Source organism: Coregonus lavaretus, assembly GCF_964263955.1.
Source record: "Coregonus lavaretus genome assembly, chromosome: 40".
Taxonomy (NCBI): Eukaryota; Metazoa; Chordata; class Actinopteri; order Salmoniformes; family Salmonidae; genus Coregonus; species Coregonus lavaretus.
Window position 1 is genome coordinate 9,035,111 of NC_140027.1, and position 13,110 is coordinate 9,048,220.

At 40.6% G+C, this 13,110-nt stretch overlaps 1 protein-coding gene across 1 annotated transcript in view; it reads left to right on the top strand.

The window, feature by feature from the left end:
- Positions 1–3,786: 3,786 nt before the first annotated feature.
- LOC311113725 (nidogen-1-like) overlaps positions 3,787–13,110 on the top strand; it is a gene marked incomplete at its 5' end in the record, with an annotated part of 59,443 nt that continues 50,119 nt past the window's right edge. Inside the window, one exon of the mRNA XM_084157032.1 lies at positions 3,787–3,990. Coding sequence (XP_084013158.1) covers positions 3,787–3,990 — 204 coding nt within the window. The remainder of the gene's footprint in view (positions 3,991–13,110) is intronic.

Below are 13,110 nucleotides of genomic sequence, written 5' to 3' on the forward strand. Positions count from 1 at the left end.
GCAGTACCCATGTCCTTGGAAGGTTCACAGATCACAAAGAAGCAGTGTTCGTATCTGTGAGAAATACAAGTCTTATCTATAAGAAATACAAGTTTTATCTCATCCTAGCCCCTAACGTTCCTCACATGAATCACAGCCTGTTATGTGAAACAATTTATATCAGTATAGTACAAACCTATGCTTATCATTAATGCATTCCTTCTAAGTTATTCATCACATACAGATCCAATTATGAGAAAAATAGAACCCAACATAAGCCTAGTTTCGGAAATCCCAGATCTAGGTCAACAGTTAATGTGGGAGGTAACCTGTCTGCCTATGGGTGACTAGTAGGTTTACAGCCTTGATTCAGGACTTATTACTATTTTTTTGACATATAAGATGGAAGGGAGTTCCATGCACTCATGGTTCTGTATAAAACTGTACATTTTCTTTAATATGTTCTGGACCTGGGGAGTGTGAAAAGACATGACATGGCATGTCTGGTGGGTTAAGTGTGTGTGTGTCAGTGCTGTGTGTAAGTTGACTATGCAAACAATTTGGAATTTTCAACACATTCATGTTTCTTATAAAAACAAGAAGTGACGCAGTCAGTCTTTCCTCAACTTAATATTAGCCCTCTGATTACAATGAAGAGCAAGACGTGCCACTCTTTCTTTGCAGCACTTGACCATATGACTGGACAATAATTGAGATAAGATAAAAGTAGAGCCTGCTGGACTTGCTTTGTGGAGTGTGGTGTCAAAAAAGCAGAGCATCTCTTTATTACAGACCTCTCTCCATTTTTACAACCATTGAATCTATATGTTTTGTTTTGACCATGACTATTTACAATCTAAGGTAACACCAATTAATTGAATATCCTCAACTTGTTCAACAGCCACACAATTCATTACCAGATTCAGCTGAGGTCTTGAACTTAAGGAATAATTTGTACCAAATACAATGCTATTAGTTTTAGAGATGTTCAGGATCAGTTTACTACTGGCCACCCATTCCAAAACAGACTGCAACTCGTTGTTAAGGGTTTCAGTGACTTCATTAGCTGTGGTTGCTGATACGTACAGTACCAGTCAAAAGTTTGGACACACCTACTCAGCCTCCAACATTCTACTCAGCAAATTGGATGTAATCTATCAGAGTGCCATTCGTTTTGTCACCAAAGCCCCATATACTACCCACCTTTGTGACCTGTATGCTCTTGTTGGCTGGCCCTCACTACATATTCGTCACCAAACCCACTGGCTCCAGGTCATCTATAAATCACTGCTAGGCAAATCCCTGTCTTATCTTAGCTCACTGGTCACCATAGCAACACCCACCCGTAGTCTGCGCTCCAGCAGGTATATCTCACTGGTCATCCCCAAAGCCAACACCTCCTTTGGCCGCCATTCCTTCCAGTTCTCTGCTGCCATTCCTGTGGCGGTCCTCATGAGAGCCAGTTTCATCATAGCGCTTGATCGTTTTTGCAACTGCACTTGAAGAAACTTTCAAAGTTCTTGAAATTTTCCGGATTGACTGACCTTCATGTCTTCAAGTAATGATGGACTGTCATTTCTCTTTGCTTATTTGAGCTGTTCTTGCCATAATATGGACTTGGTCATTTACCAAATAGGGCTATCTTCCCAACCCCCCCCCCCCCCCCCCCCCCCCCCCCTTGTCACAACACAACTGATTAGCTCAAACGCATTAAGAAGGAAAGAAATTCCACAAATTAACTTTTAACAAGGCACACCTGTTAATTGAAATGCATTCCAGGTTACTACCTCATGAAGCTGGTTGAGAGAATGCAAAGAGTGTGCAAAGCTGTCATCAAGGCAATTTGAAGAATCTCAAATATAAAATACATTTTGATTTGTTTAACACTTTTTGTGTTACTACATGATTCCATATGTGTTATTTCATCGTTTTGATGTTTTCACTATTATTCTACAATGTAAAAAATAGTACAAATAAAGAAAAACCCTTGAATGAGTAGGTGTGTCCAAACTTTTGACTGGTACTGTATATGGTTGAATCATCAGAATACATGGACACACATGCTTTGTTTAATGCCAGTGGCAAGTCATTGGTAAAATAGAAAAGAGTAGAGAGCCTAGAGAGCTGCACTGCAGTACATAGGATTCAACTCTGAGGAGAACCCCAGTTTTCATAGTGACAGTGGCCTACAGGTCAAGTTTTTGTTCTCCAACAGCCTGACTACAGACCCAATCTCTTGGCTCCAAAGTCAGAGCCGCTGACCGGTGCAAGGCCAAAGTCATATCAGAAAGTAAGCTGAAATCCCAGTTGCCATTAAAACAAATTCTCAAAGGGAGGCATTGAGGAATATTGGAACGGGAAGTAGAAAGTCAGTTTACTTCCTAAATTGAGAGAATTTTAAAGGAATTGACTCCAACCCTGGCACACTTATACAAAGGTACACACACAATAATGCCTCTTGATGATTGCTGCATCATAAATATTTTATTACATATTTTAATTAGCAAACAATCAGTCAGTGATGTGTTTTTATTCACCATTAAGTTAACGTCTGTCAGTAAAGACTAGGAGCACTGTACATCAAACTGACCAGGCCCTGATAGTGATAATACTACCTCTGAATGTAGTGACTACATGTGTAAAACAGGTAAATGTAGCTTTCATTTAAATCAAAAGGCAAATATATCACACAAAAAAATAGATTATGAAATGCTCCTCATCCATTAAAATGGATTGTTAAATTCTCTTTGACATCACATTTCAGACACAAGTCAGCAGGTGGCAGTGTCTTCAAATGAAAAATAAAGTTTAAAAAAAGGCAACTACAATCAATAGGCTATATGTTTCAAGTAGTTTATATTTTTATTCTCTCCCTTGTTATTAATTTGCTAAACTAGTTAATCTGGTTTGGAAAAAGAAAATGGTGACCTACCATTGCAACACTACTCTATGTTGCACACATATTATATAGTTATTTTGCAATCGTTTGCAATTGTTTACAATCTGTCACTTAACTTGGAACAAAATGTGGTTTGAAGTTGAACAAAGGCAACACTTTTCAGCAGCTAAATATGTTTGCATGAAGCTCTACTCAACAGCGTTGTTGTTTACATTTTAACATTCAGCAGAATCTCTTATCCAGAGCGACTTACAGGAGCAATTAGGGTTATGTGCTTTGCTCAAGGGCTCATCGACAGATATTTCACCTAGTCGGCTCGGGGTTTCGAACCAACAATATTTCGGCCCAACGCTCTTAACCTCTACGCTACCTGCCGCTGTAACGTTAGTTGCTGTAGCTTGGTTAATCACACATTTCAATCTTTTTAACCACCAGTATGTTGTTGGACAAACATTACAGAATGATTTATTATATAGAATGATCTGCAATTCTGCACCCAAAATCATCACTCATAAATTGCTTAAATATGTGGTTATCAATTCATGAAAGAACAAGGTTCAGTTTGTTTGGTGAAAGACTGCGAGTAAAGGCAAAGGCACTTAAATAAAATGTTTCATGTTTAATTTATCTAGCATATCTAGAAGCGAGAAGGTTAAACCGTCGGGACAGATGCATTATTGTAAAGAATGGAAATCGGCATTTTAGGCAGGCAACCCCGCGTAAGTGTTTCATGCATATTTCTCCGCCTCCAACTCCACCCACCCTTTGTATGGGCTTTTGCTACCGCCGATTCATTCCGCTAGTGTGCGACCTGAGGTGTGCACCGCATCGGAACCGCTTTGGCAAACTGGGTAGCCAAGCCTATAGGTCAAAACTAATAATAGTTCTGGGCATAGACGTATTTAAACATGGATCTTCATCAACGACTTTGGTTAGGATGGGCAACTCTTTTTGCCATTGCGTTATCAGTGAACAGTTTGAGCAAACGCGACATGTTTGATTACGGAGAGCAAGCTGGAGACCAACTTTTGGAGCAGGGTACCGATCAAACTCAAGAACTTATTTTGGACCAGTCAATGTTCTTCTTCGATGTCGCATATGACACTGTTTATGTGAGTAATTATGTGTTATGCACATGCGCAAATAGTAGCTTAATTATGCACGAGAATAGCTGCCAAATATATGAATGTCAAACATGCACATCCATCAATTATGATATTCACATGCATGTTGACTGTTGAGAACCCCTTCCTATGCATTGTGATAGGCTATTTTATCCATGAAAGGTAGCTAACAAAACAATTACATCCTATGTTCTCAATTAGTTTACCACCTCATGTATATGCCACATATCACATAATTCAAAATCTGTTCACAAATGAAAGTACTGTTTGATGATAATCAAATTAACATAAATTGCTCAAATCCCATGATTTGGGGTGATGAAAGGCTATGTGGAATGTTGCTGGGAGGGTTTGGAATGTCAATAAATTCATTATGTGACTGATAAGGCTATCAACGCCCACCTTCATAAACACTGGCTTGGCTCTGTGCCTGCTTATACTGTAGAATATCATATACCAACAAATCATGTGACGATACATTCATTGATCCACATATGTATTTATTTTAGAATGTTTCAGATCATCCCAAGCACCTGAGATGTCACATTGACAGTTGTCACCCCTGTTGTCTCTAAATCTCTCTCTCTCTCTCTCTCTCTCTCTCTCTCTCTCTCTCTCTCTCTCTCTCTCTCTCTCTCTCTCTCTCTCAATTCAATTTCAATTTAAGGGCTTTATTGGCATGGGAAACGTATGTTAACATTGCCAAAGCAAGTGAAGTAGATAGTAAACAAAAGTGAAATAAATATTAACAGTAAACATTACACTCAGAAGTTTCAAAAGAATAAAGACATTTCAAATGTCATATTATGTATATATACAGTGTTGTAACAATGTGCAAATAGTTAAAGTACAAATGGGAAAATAAATAAACATAAATATGGGTTGTATTTACAATGGTGTTTGTTCTTCACTGGTTGCCCTTTTCTTGTGGCAACAGGTCACAAATATTGAAGCTGTGATGGCACACTGTGGTTTTTCTCCCAGTAGATAAGGGAGTTTATCAAAATTGGGTTTGTTTTCGAATTCTTTGTGGATCGCTGTAATCTGAGGGAAATATGTGTCTCTAATATGGTCATACATTTGGCAGGAGGTTAGGAAGTGCAGCTCAGTTTCCACCTCATTTTGTGGGCAGTGTGCACATAGCCTGTCTTCTCTTGAGAGCCAGGTCTGCCTACGGCGGCCTTTCTCAATAGCAAGGCTATGCTCACTGAGTCTGTACATAGTCAAAGCTTTCCTTAAGTTTGGGTCAGTCACAGTGGTCAGGTATTCTGCCACTGTGTACTCTCTGTTTAGGGCCAAATAGCATTCTAGTTTGCTCTGTTTTTTTGTTTGTTCTTTCCAATGTGTCAAGTAATTCTCTTTTTGTTTTCTCATGATTTGGTTGGGTCTAGTTGTGTTGTTGTTGTTGTTGTTGTTGTTGTTGTTGTTGTTGTTGTTGTTGTTGTCCTGGGGCTGTGTGGGGTCTGTTTGTGTTTGTGAACAGAGCCCCAGGACAAGCTTACTTAGGGGACTCTTCTCCAAGTTCATCTCTCTGTAGGTGATGGCTTTGTTATGGAAGGTTTGGGAATCGCTTCCTTTTAAGTGGTTATAGAATTTAACGGCGCTTTTCTGGATTTTGATAATTAGCGGGTATTGGCCTAATTCTGCTCTGCATGCATTATTTGGTGTTTTACGTTGTACACGGAGGATGTTTTTGCAGAATTCTGCATGCAGAGTCTCAATTTGGTGTTTGTCCCATTTTGTGAATTCTTGGTTGGTGAGCGGACCCCAGACCTCAGAACCATAAAGGGCAATGGGTTCTATAACTGATTCAAGTATTTTTAGCCAGATCCTAATTGGTATGTCAAATTTTATGTTCCTTTTGATGGCATAGAAGGCCCTTCTTGCCTTGTCTCTCAGATCGTTCACAGCTTTGTGGAAGTTACCTGTGGCGCTGATGTTTAGGCTGAGGTATGTATAGTTTTTTGTGTGCTCTAGGGCAACGGTGTCTAGATGGAATTTATATTTGTAGTCCTGGCAACTGGACCTTTTTTGGAACACCATTATTTTTGTCTTACTGAGATTTACTGTCAGGGCCCAGGTCTGACAGAATCTGTGCAGAAGATCTAGGTGCTGCTGTAGGCCCTCCTTGGTTGGTGACAGAAGCACCAGATCATCAGCAAACAGAAGACATTTGACTTCATATTCTAGTAGGGTGAGGCCGGGTGCTGCAGACTGTTCTAGTGCCCTCGCCAATTCGTTGATATATATATTGAAGAGGGTGGGGCTTAAACTGCATCCCTGTCTCACCCCACGGCCCTGTGGAAAGAAATGTGTGTGTTTTTTGCCAATTTTAACCGCACACTTGTTGTTTGTGTACATGGATTTTATAATGTCATATGTTTTTCCCCCAACCCCACTTTCCATCAATTTGTATAGCAGACCCTCATGCCAAATTGAGTCAAAAGCTTTTTTGAAATCAACAAAGCATGAGAAGACTTTGCCTTTGTTTTCGTTTGTTTGTTTGTCAATTAGGGTGTGCAGGGTGAATACATGGTCTGTCGTACGGTAATTTGGTAAAAAGCCAATTTGACATTTGCTCAGTACATTGTTTTCACTGAGGAAATGAACTAGTCTGCTGTTAATGATAATGCAGAGGATTTTCCCAAGGTTGCTGTTGACGCATATCCCACGGTAGTTATTGGGGTCAAATTTGTCTCCACTTTTGTGGATTGGGGTGATCAGTCCTTGGTTCCAAATATTGGGGAAGATGCCAGAGCTAAGGATGATGTTAAAGAGTTTAAGTATAGCTAATTGAAATTTGTGGTCTGTATATTTTATCATTTCATTGAGGATACCATCAACACCACAGGACTTTTTGGGTTGGAGGGTTTGTATTTTGTCCTGTAGTTCATTCAATGTAATTGGAGAATCCAGTGGGTTCTGGTAGTCTTTAATAGTTGATTCTAAGATTTGCATTTGATCATGTATATTTTGTTGCTGTTTGTTCTCTGTTATAGGGCCAAAAAGATTGGAGAAGTGGTTTACCCATACATCTCAGTTTTGGATAGATAGCTCTTCGTGTTGTTGTTTGTTTAGTGTTTTCCAATTTTCCCAGAAGTGGTTAGAGTCTATGGATTCTTCAATTACATTGAGCTGATTTCTGACATGCTGTTCCTTCTTTTTCCGTAGTGTATTTCTGTATTGTTTTAGTGATTCACCATAGTGAAGGTGTAGGCTCAGGTTTTCTGGGTCTCTATGTTTTTGGTTGGATAGGTTTCTCAATTTCTTTCTTAGGTTTTTGCATTCTTCATCAAACCATTTATCACTGTTATTACTTTTCTTTGGTTTTCTGTTAGAGATTTTTAGATTTGATAGGGAAGCTGAGAGGTCAAATATACTGTTTAGGTTTTCTACTGCCAAGTTTACACCTTCACTATTACAGTGGAACGTTTTGTCCAGGAAGTTGTCTAGAATGGATTGAATTAGTTGTTTCCTAATAGTTTTTTGGTAGGTTTCAACACTACTTTCCTTCCATCTATAGCATTTCTTAATATTATTCAGTTCCTTTGGCTTTGATGCCTCATGATTGAGTATTGCTCTGTTCAAGTAGACTGTGATTTTGCTGTGGTCTGATAGGGGTGTCAGTGGGCTGACTGTGAACGCTCTGAGAGACTCTGGGTTGAGGTCAGTGATAAAGTAGTCTACAGTACTACTGCAAAGAGATGAGCTATAGGTGTACCTACCATAGGAGTCCCCTCGAAGCCTACCATTGACTATGTACATACCCAGTGTGCGACAGAGCTGCAGGAGTCGTGACCCGTTTTTGTTGGTTATGTTGTCGTAGTTGTGCCTAGGGGGGCATATGGGGGAGGGAATGCTGTCACCTCTCTCTCTCTCTCACCTACATCTGTGTATGATGTATCTACTGCATTATAAATGAATTCCCCCTTTAGCTATGGACCCCAGACGGTGCAGTATAAGGGTTAATTAACCCTAACAATGACTAGTCTGTTCATTAAAAAGCACTTAGCCCCATTGTTGTAGATTGACAAAACATTAACCCCAGAAGCCCCAGGCAAGCTCATCCCCGTGCCCCATTAGAAAGCTTTGTCTGTGACGTGACCCGCCTTTTGTCGGATCAAAAGACAGAGACGGCACAGAGAACTGATGAGGTCGCCACACAGCAGGCCTATTGTGTGATTTATCTCCAAAGAGGCTCCAGAGTGACCTTAAAGCTCAGACACACCGGTATGATTGTCAAACGTTTGCCTGCCGACAGTACTTAGCACCTCTGAACAGAGTGTCGGCAATCTCTTTCGTGTTCACACAGCAAAGACCTTTGAAGTCATCAGCCACTCAGCCTTGTTAAAATACTCCAAACCAGACGGTGGCAGTAGCGTAGTTTGGCAATGCATATCCGTGTGTATTGCTTATGGCCTAGATTCGAAGCTATCTGCGCTAATGTTGCTATTTTGTAGAAAGCCCTTGTTGATACTACTGCATGTTGTTCTTGTTTATTACTGTTCTGTACTTTGTCATGTATTTGTACGTTTTATGTGGACCCCAGGAAGAGTAGCTGCTGAATGTGCAGTAGCTAATGGGGATCCTAATAAACTAAACTAAATACTAGCCAGATGGCCACAGCTAGATAACTACAGTACCTAGCAAGATGATGAAGAAACTATTTAATTTACTCTCCATAATCCCATACTGCCAGTAGCAGCCCATGGCAAAATGTTCAGCTACCTAGCTAATGTTAGCATATTCGCTAGCTAGCACAACATAGCTAGCTAGCTAAGGACACTGCACTAACTTGGCGGCTAACACAGGCAGCTGTTTCATGGAAACTAGCTAATCCATTGTGATTTTATTATAATGTCAATACTAGCTACAGTGGTTAGCTAGCTTGGAGGAAGTATTTAGTGTTGTGTGCATTGCGTCTATGCACTTAGCTAGCTACCATCCCATAGCCTACATTGCATATGAAGTGTGACTGGCTCATTCGTGGATGTAAGGAGAAATAAAAAATAAATAAAAAAGTTGTTGGCCACTGACAAGCATTGCTTCGTCGCTACCGGGTTAGCACGCAGCAGGTAACGCTTTTGTTCAAGCAAGAGAAGGAATGTCCTCCCACTTTGATAAATATCTATCGACAGTCTATAGGCAGTGAGATTCTCGGTGTGTTTCATGCTCTATGCGAGCTCAACTCCAACTGATAGCCAATCCTGATGCTTACCATATTGACTTGACTTGATTCGATTTAAGATTATTATCTACCCTAAATCAGATTTTTTTTGTGCAGTGTTTGTCATTGTTTAGGTATATTTGTAGGGAATTTGTCTCTGCATATCAAATTTTTTGGGTAATCAATTACATAGCTAAGTCAGTTAACATTTTGTCTTTTGGGACCATTCAACTGCTCAGACAGATTTTTCTTCTTTTGACATAGAGGTGCTTTGCAAATATCCTCTTTTGGAAACAAAGAGATTCCAACACGCTTGTTGTTGTTCTCACTTCTCACCACATCTATCTCCTTTCCTTTTGTTGACATAAAATCCACTAAAACGACATCTTCCATACAAACCACACGTTTCCTGAAAAAAAGGCTGCTTTTAAGTGTCCAGGACAACTTCCTCCCCTCCCAACATCCTGTCTGGCTCAGATAAAAAATGTATACAATTAGAGTCAAAATGTAGTTTAGTAATATTCCCAGTGATACTTGAACCCCTTCCAACTAGATTGCCAGATAATATACCACCCACTAATTGCAGAACGACCTCAATTGCTAGAAGCAATCAGAGCTACATTGTACTTAAATGGAATTGCGGAAGGGAACAATCACATTGATCACGTTTTTCATCAAGTCTTACTGTTCATATAAACATTTACATTATAGTCATTTAGCAGAAGCTGTTATATACAGTGCATTCGGAAAGTATTCAGACCCCTTGACTTTTTCCACATTTTGTTACGTTACAGCCTTAGTCTAAAATGGATTAAATTGTTTTTTTCCCCTCTCATCAATCTACACACAATACCCCATAAAGACAAAGCAAAAACAGGTTTTTAGAAATGTGTGCATATGTATATATATATATATATATATATATATATATATATATTATTAAAAAAAGGAAATATCACATTTACTCAGTACTTTGTTGAAGCACCTTTCTTGGGTATGTTGCTACAAGCTTGACACACCTGTATTTGGGGAGTTTCTCACATTATTCTTTGCAAATCCTCTCAAGCTCTGTCAGGTAGGATGGGGAACTATTTTCAGGTGTATCCAGAGATGTTAGATCAGGTTCAAGTCTGGGGTCTGGCTGGGCCACTCAAGAACATTCAGAGACTTGTCCCGAAGCCACTCCTGCATTGTCTTGGCTGTGTGCTCAGGGTTGTTGCCCTGTTGGAAGGTGAACCTTTGCCCCAGTCTGAGGTCCTGAGCGCTCTGGAGCATGTTTTCATCAATGATCTCTCTGTACTTTGCTCTGTTAATCTTTCCCTCGATCCTGACTAGTCTCCCAGTCCCTGCCGCTGAAAAACATCTCCACAGCATGATGCTGCCACGACCATGCTTCACCGTAGGTTATCTGGTTTCCTCCAGATGTGACGCTTGGCATTCAGGCCAAAGAGTTCAATCTTGATTTCATCAGACCAGAGAATCTTGTTTCTCATGGTCTGAGAGTCTCCAAGTGGGCTGTAATGTGTATTTTACTGAGGAGTGGCTTCCGTCTGGCCACTCTACCATAAAAGCCTGATTGGTGGAGTGCTGCAGAGATGGTTGTCCTTCTGGAAGGTTCTCCCATCTCCACAGAGGAACTCTATAGCTCTGTCAGAGTGACCATCGGGTTCTTGGTCACCTCCCTGACCAAGGCCCTTCTCCCCAGATTGCTCAGTTTGGCCGGGCAGCCAGCTCTAGGAAGAGTCTTGGTGGTTCCAAACTTCTTCCATTTAAGAATGATGGAGGCCACTGTGTTCTTGGGGACCTTCAATGCTGCAGACATTTTTTGGTACACTTCCCCAGATATGTGCCTTGACACAATCCTGTCTCAGAGCTCTACGGACAATTCCTTTGACCTCATGTCTTGGTTTTTGCTCTGACATGCACTGTCAACTGTGGGACCTTATATAGACGTGTGTGCCTTTCCAATCATATCCAATCAATTGAATTTACCACAGGTGGACTCCAATGAAGTTGTAGAAACATCTCAAGGATGATCAATGGAAACAGGATGCACCTGAGCTCAATTTCGAGTCTCATAGCAAAGGGTCTGAATACTTATTTAAATAAGGTTTTTTATTTTTTATAATTTGCAAAAAAATCTATAAACCTGTTTTTGCTTTGTCATTATGGGGTATTGTGTGTAGATTGATAATAATAATATGCCATTTAGCAGATGCTTTTATCCAAAGCGACTTACAGTCATGCGTGCATACATTTTTGTGTATGGGTGGTCCCGGGGATCGAACCCACTACCTTGGCGTTACAAGCGCCGTGCTCTACCAGCTGAGCTACAGAGCACGGCGCTTGTAACGACGCTTGTAGGGAACGGCGCTTGTAGGGAAATCAATTTCAGAATAAGGCTGTAACGTAACAAAATGTGGAAAAAGTAAAGGGGTACTTTCCGAAGGCACTGTGTATATATATATATATATATATATATATTTTTTTTTTTTGTTGTTGATTACAATGGAATCATGCATTGCATGTTTTTTCTGTACAGTTTTGATGGAATTTCCTTCTAAATCCCCCACAAAAAGCCCAGAATATTTCAATGCACGACTGCAGACGGAAGAAGGAAAACTGTTGCAAATGTTGTATGGTCAGTGGTGTGAGTTTGTTTAAGATAAATCAGAATGACGTTTTCCTGCTGCCCTTCATGTTGCGTGTCATCATCTGGAAACTTAAGCAACGAGTTCTAAAGTCTGCGTTCTTCCCACCAAACTCTGCTCCCACACCCGTTGTGCATGTGGGATTTCCCCTTCACTCTCAATCGCGGTCTGTAGAGCTTCAGCAGATGCTGAGAGCCACCCCTCCCTCCAACCTTCGCTCCCTCTCTCCCTCTGTTTCTTCCCTCTTTCCCTCTCCCCCTCCTCTGATCCGCAGGTCGAGGCTGTGTTGCTGTAGTCAGTGCCTTTCCAGCAGTCCCAGCAGCTGTCTTTGATATTGCCCCCGACACACACACACACACACCTCCGGGAGAGAATGTTTAGAGGTTGGCAGAGGGGTGGATGTGTGTGAGTGGGGGGTCGGGGAGTTGAATACTTTCAGTGCTCTTTAGGAGTGGGAGAAGATTGTGTTTATCCATTAGTGTGTTTGTTCAGGAAGAAAAACAAATATCTTGGTGATTTGCGACTTGTTATATTCTGGGTGTTAAAGAGCATTGAGATGATCAGTGTTGATTCTCTAACTCAGTGAACTTCTGACGAACTATATAATGTTATCTTTAGAAAAAAAGGACCGTTCTGTAACATACAGTTCATACTGTACACTGAGTGTACAAAACATTAAGAACACCTTCCAAATATTGAGTTGCACCCCTCCTTTTTGTCCTCCTAACAGCCTCAATTTGTTCGGAGCATGGACTCTAAAAGCTGTCGTAAGTGTTCCACAGGGATGCTGGCCCATGTTGACTCCAATGCTTCCCACAGTTGTGTCAAGTTGGCTGGATGTCCTTTGAGTGGTGGACCATTCTTGATACACATGGTAAACTGTTGAGCGTGAAAAACCCAGCAGTGTTGCAGTTCTTGACACAAACCGGTGTGCCTGGCACCTACTACCATACCCCGTTCAAAGACACTTACATTTTTTGTGTTGCCCATTCACCCTTTGAATGGTACACATACACAATCGATGTCTCAATTGTCTCAAGGCTTTAACCTGTCTCCTCCCCTTCATCTACACTGATTTAAGTGGATTGAAAAAGTGACATCAATAAGGGATCATAGCTTTCACCTGGATTCACCTGGTCAGTCTATATCATGGAAAGAGGAGGTTCTAAATGTTTTGTACACTCAGTGTATATTAAAGTGCACCTTATTTAATATAACAGGCTTTTCAAATGCAATATTGGTGGACGATTTCTACTTAAAATATCAAAGGGACGCAAAAGGCACTCTTTT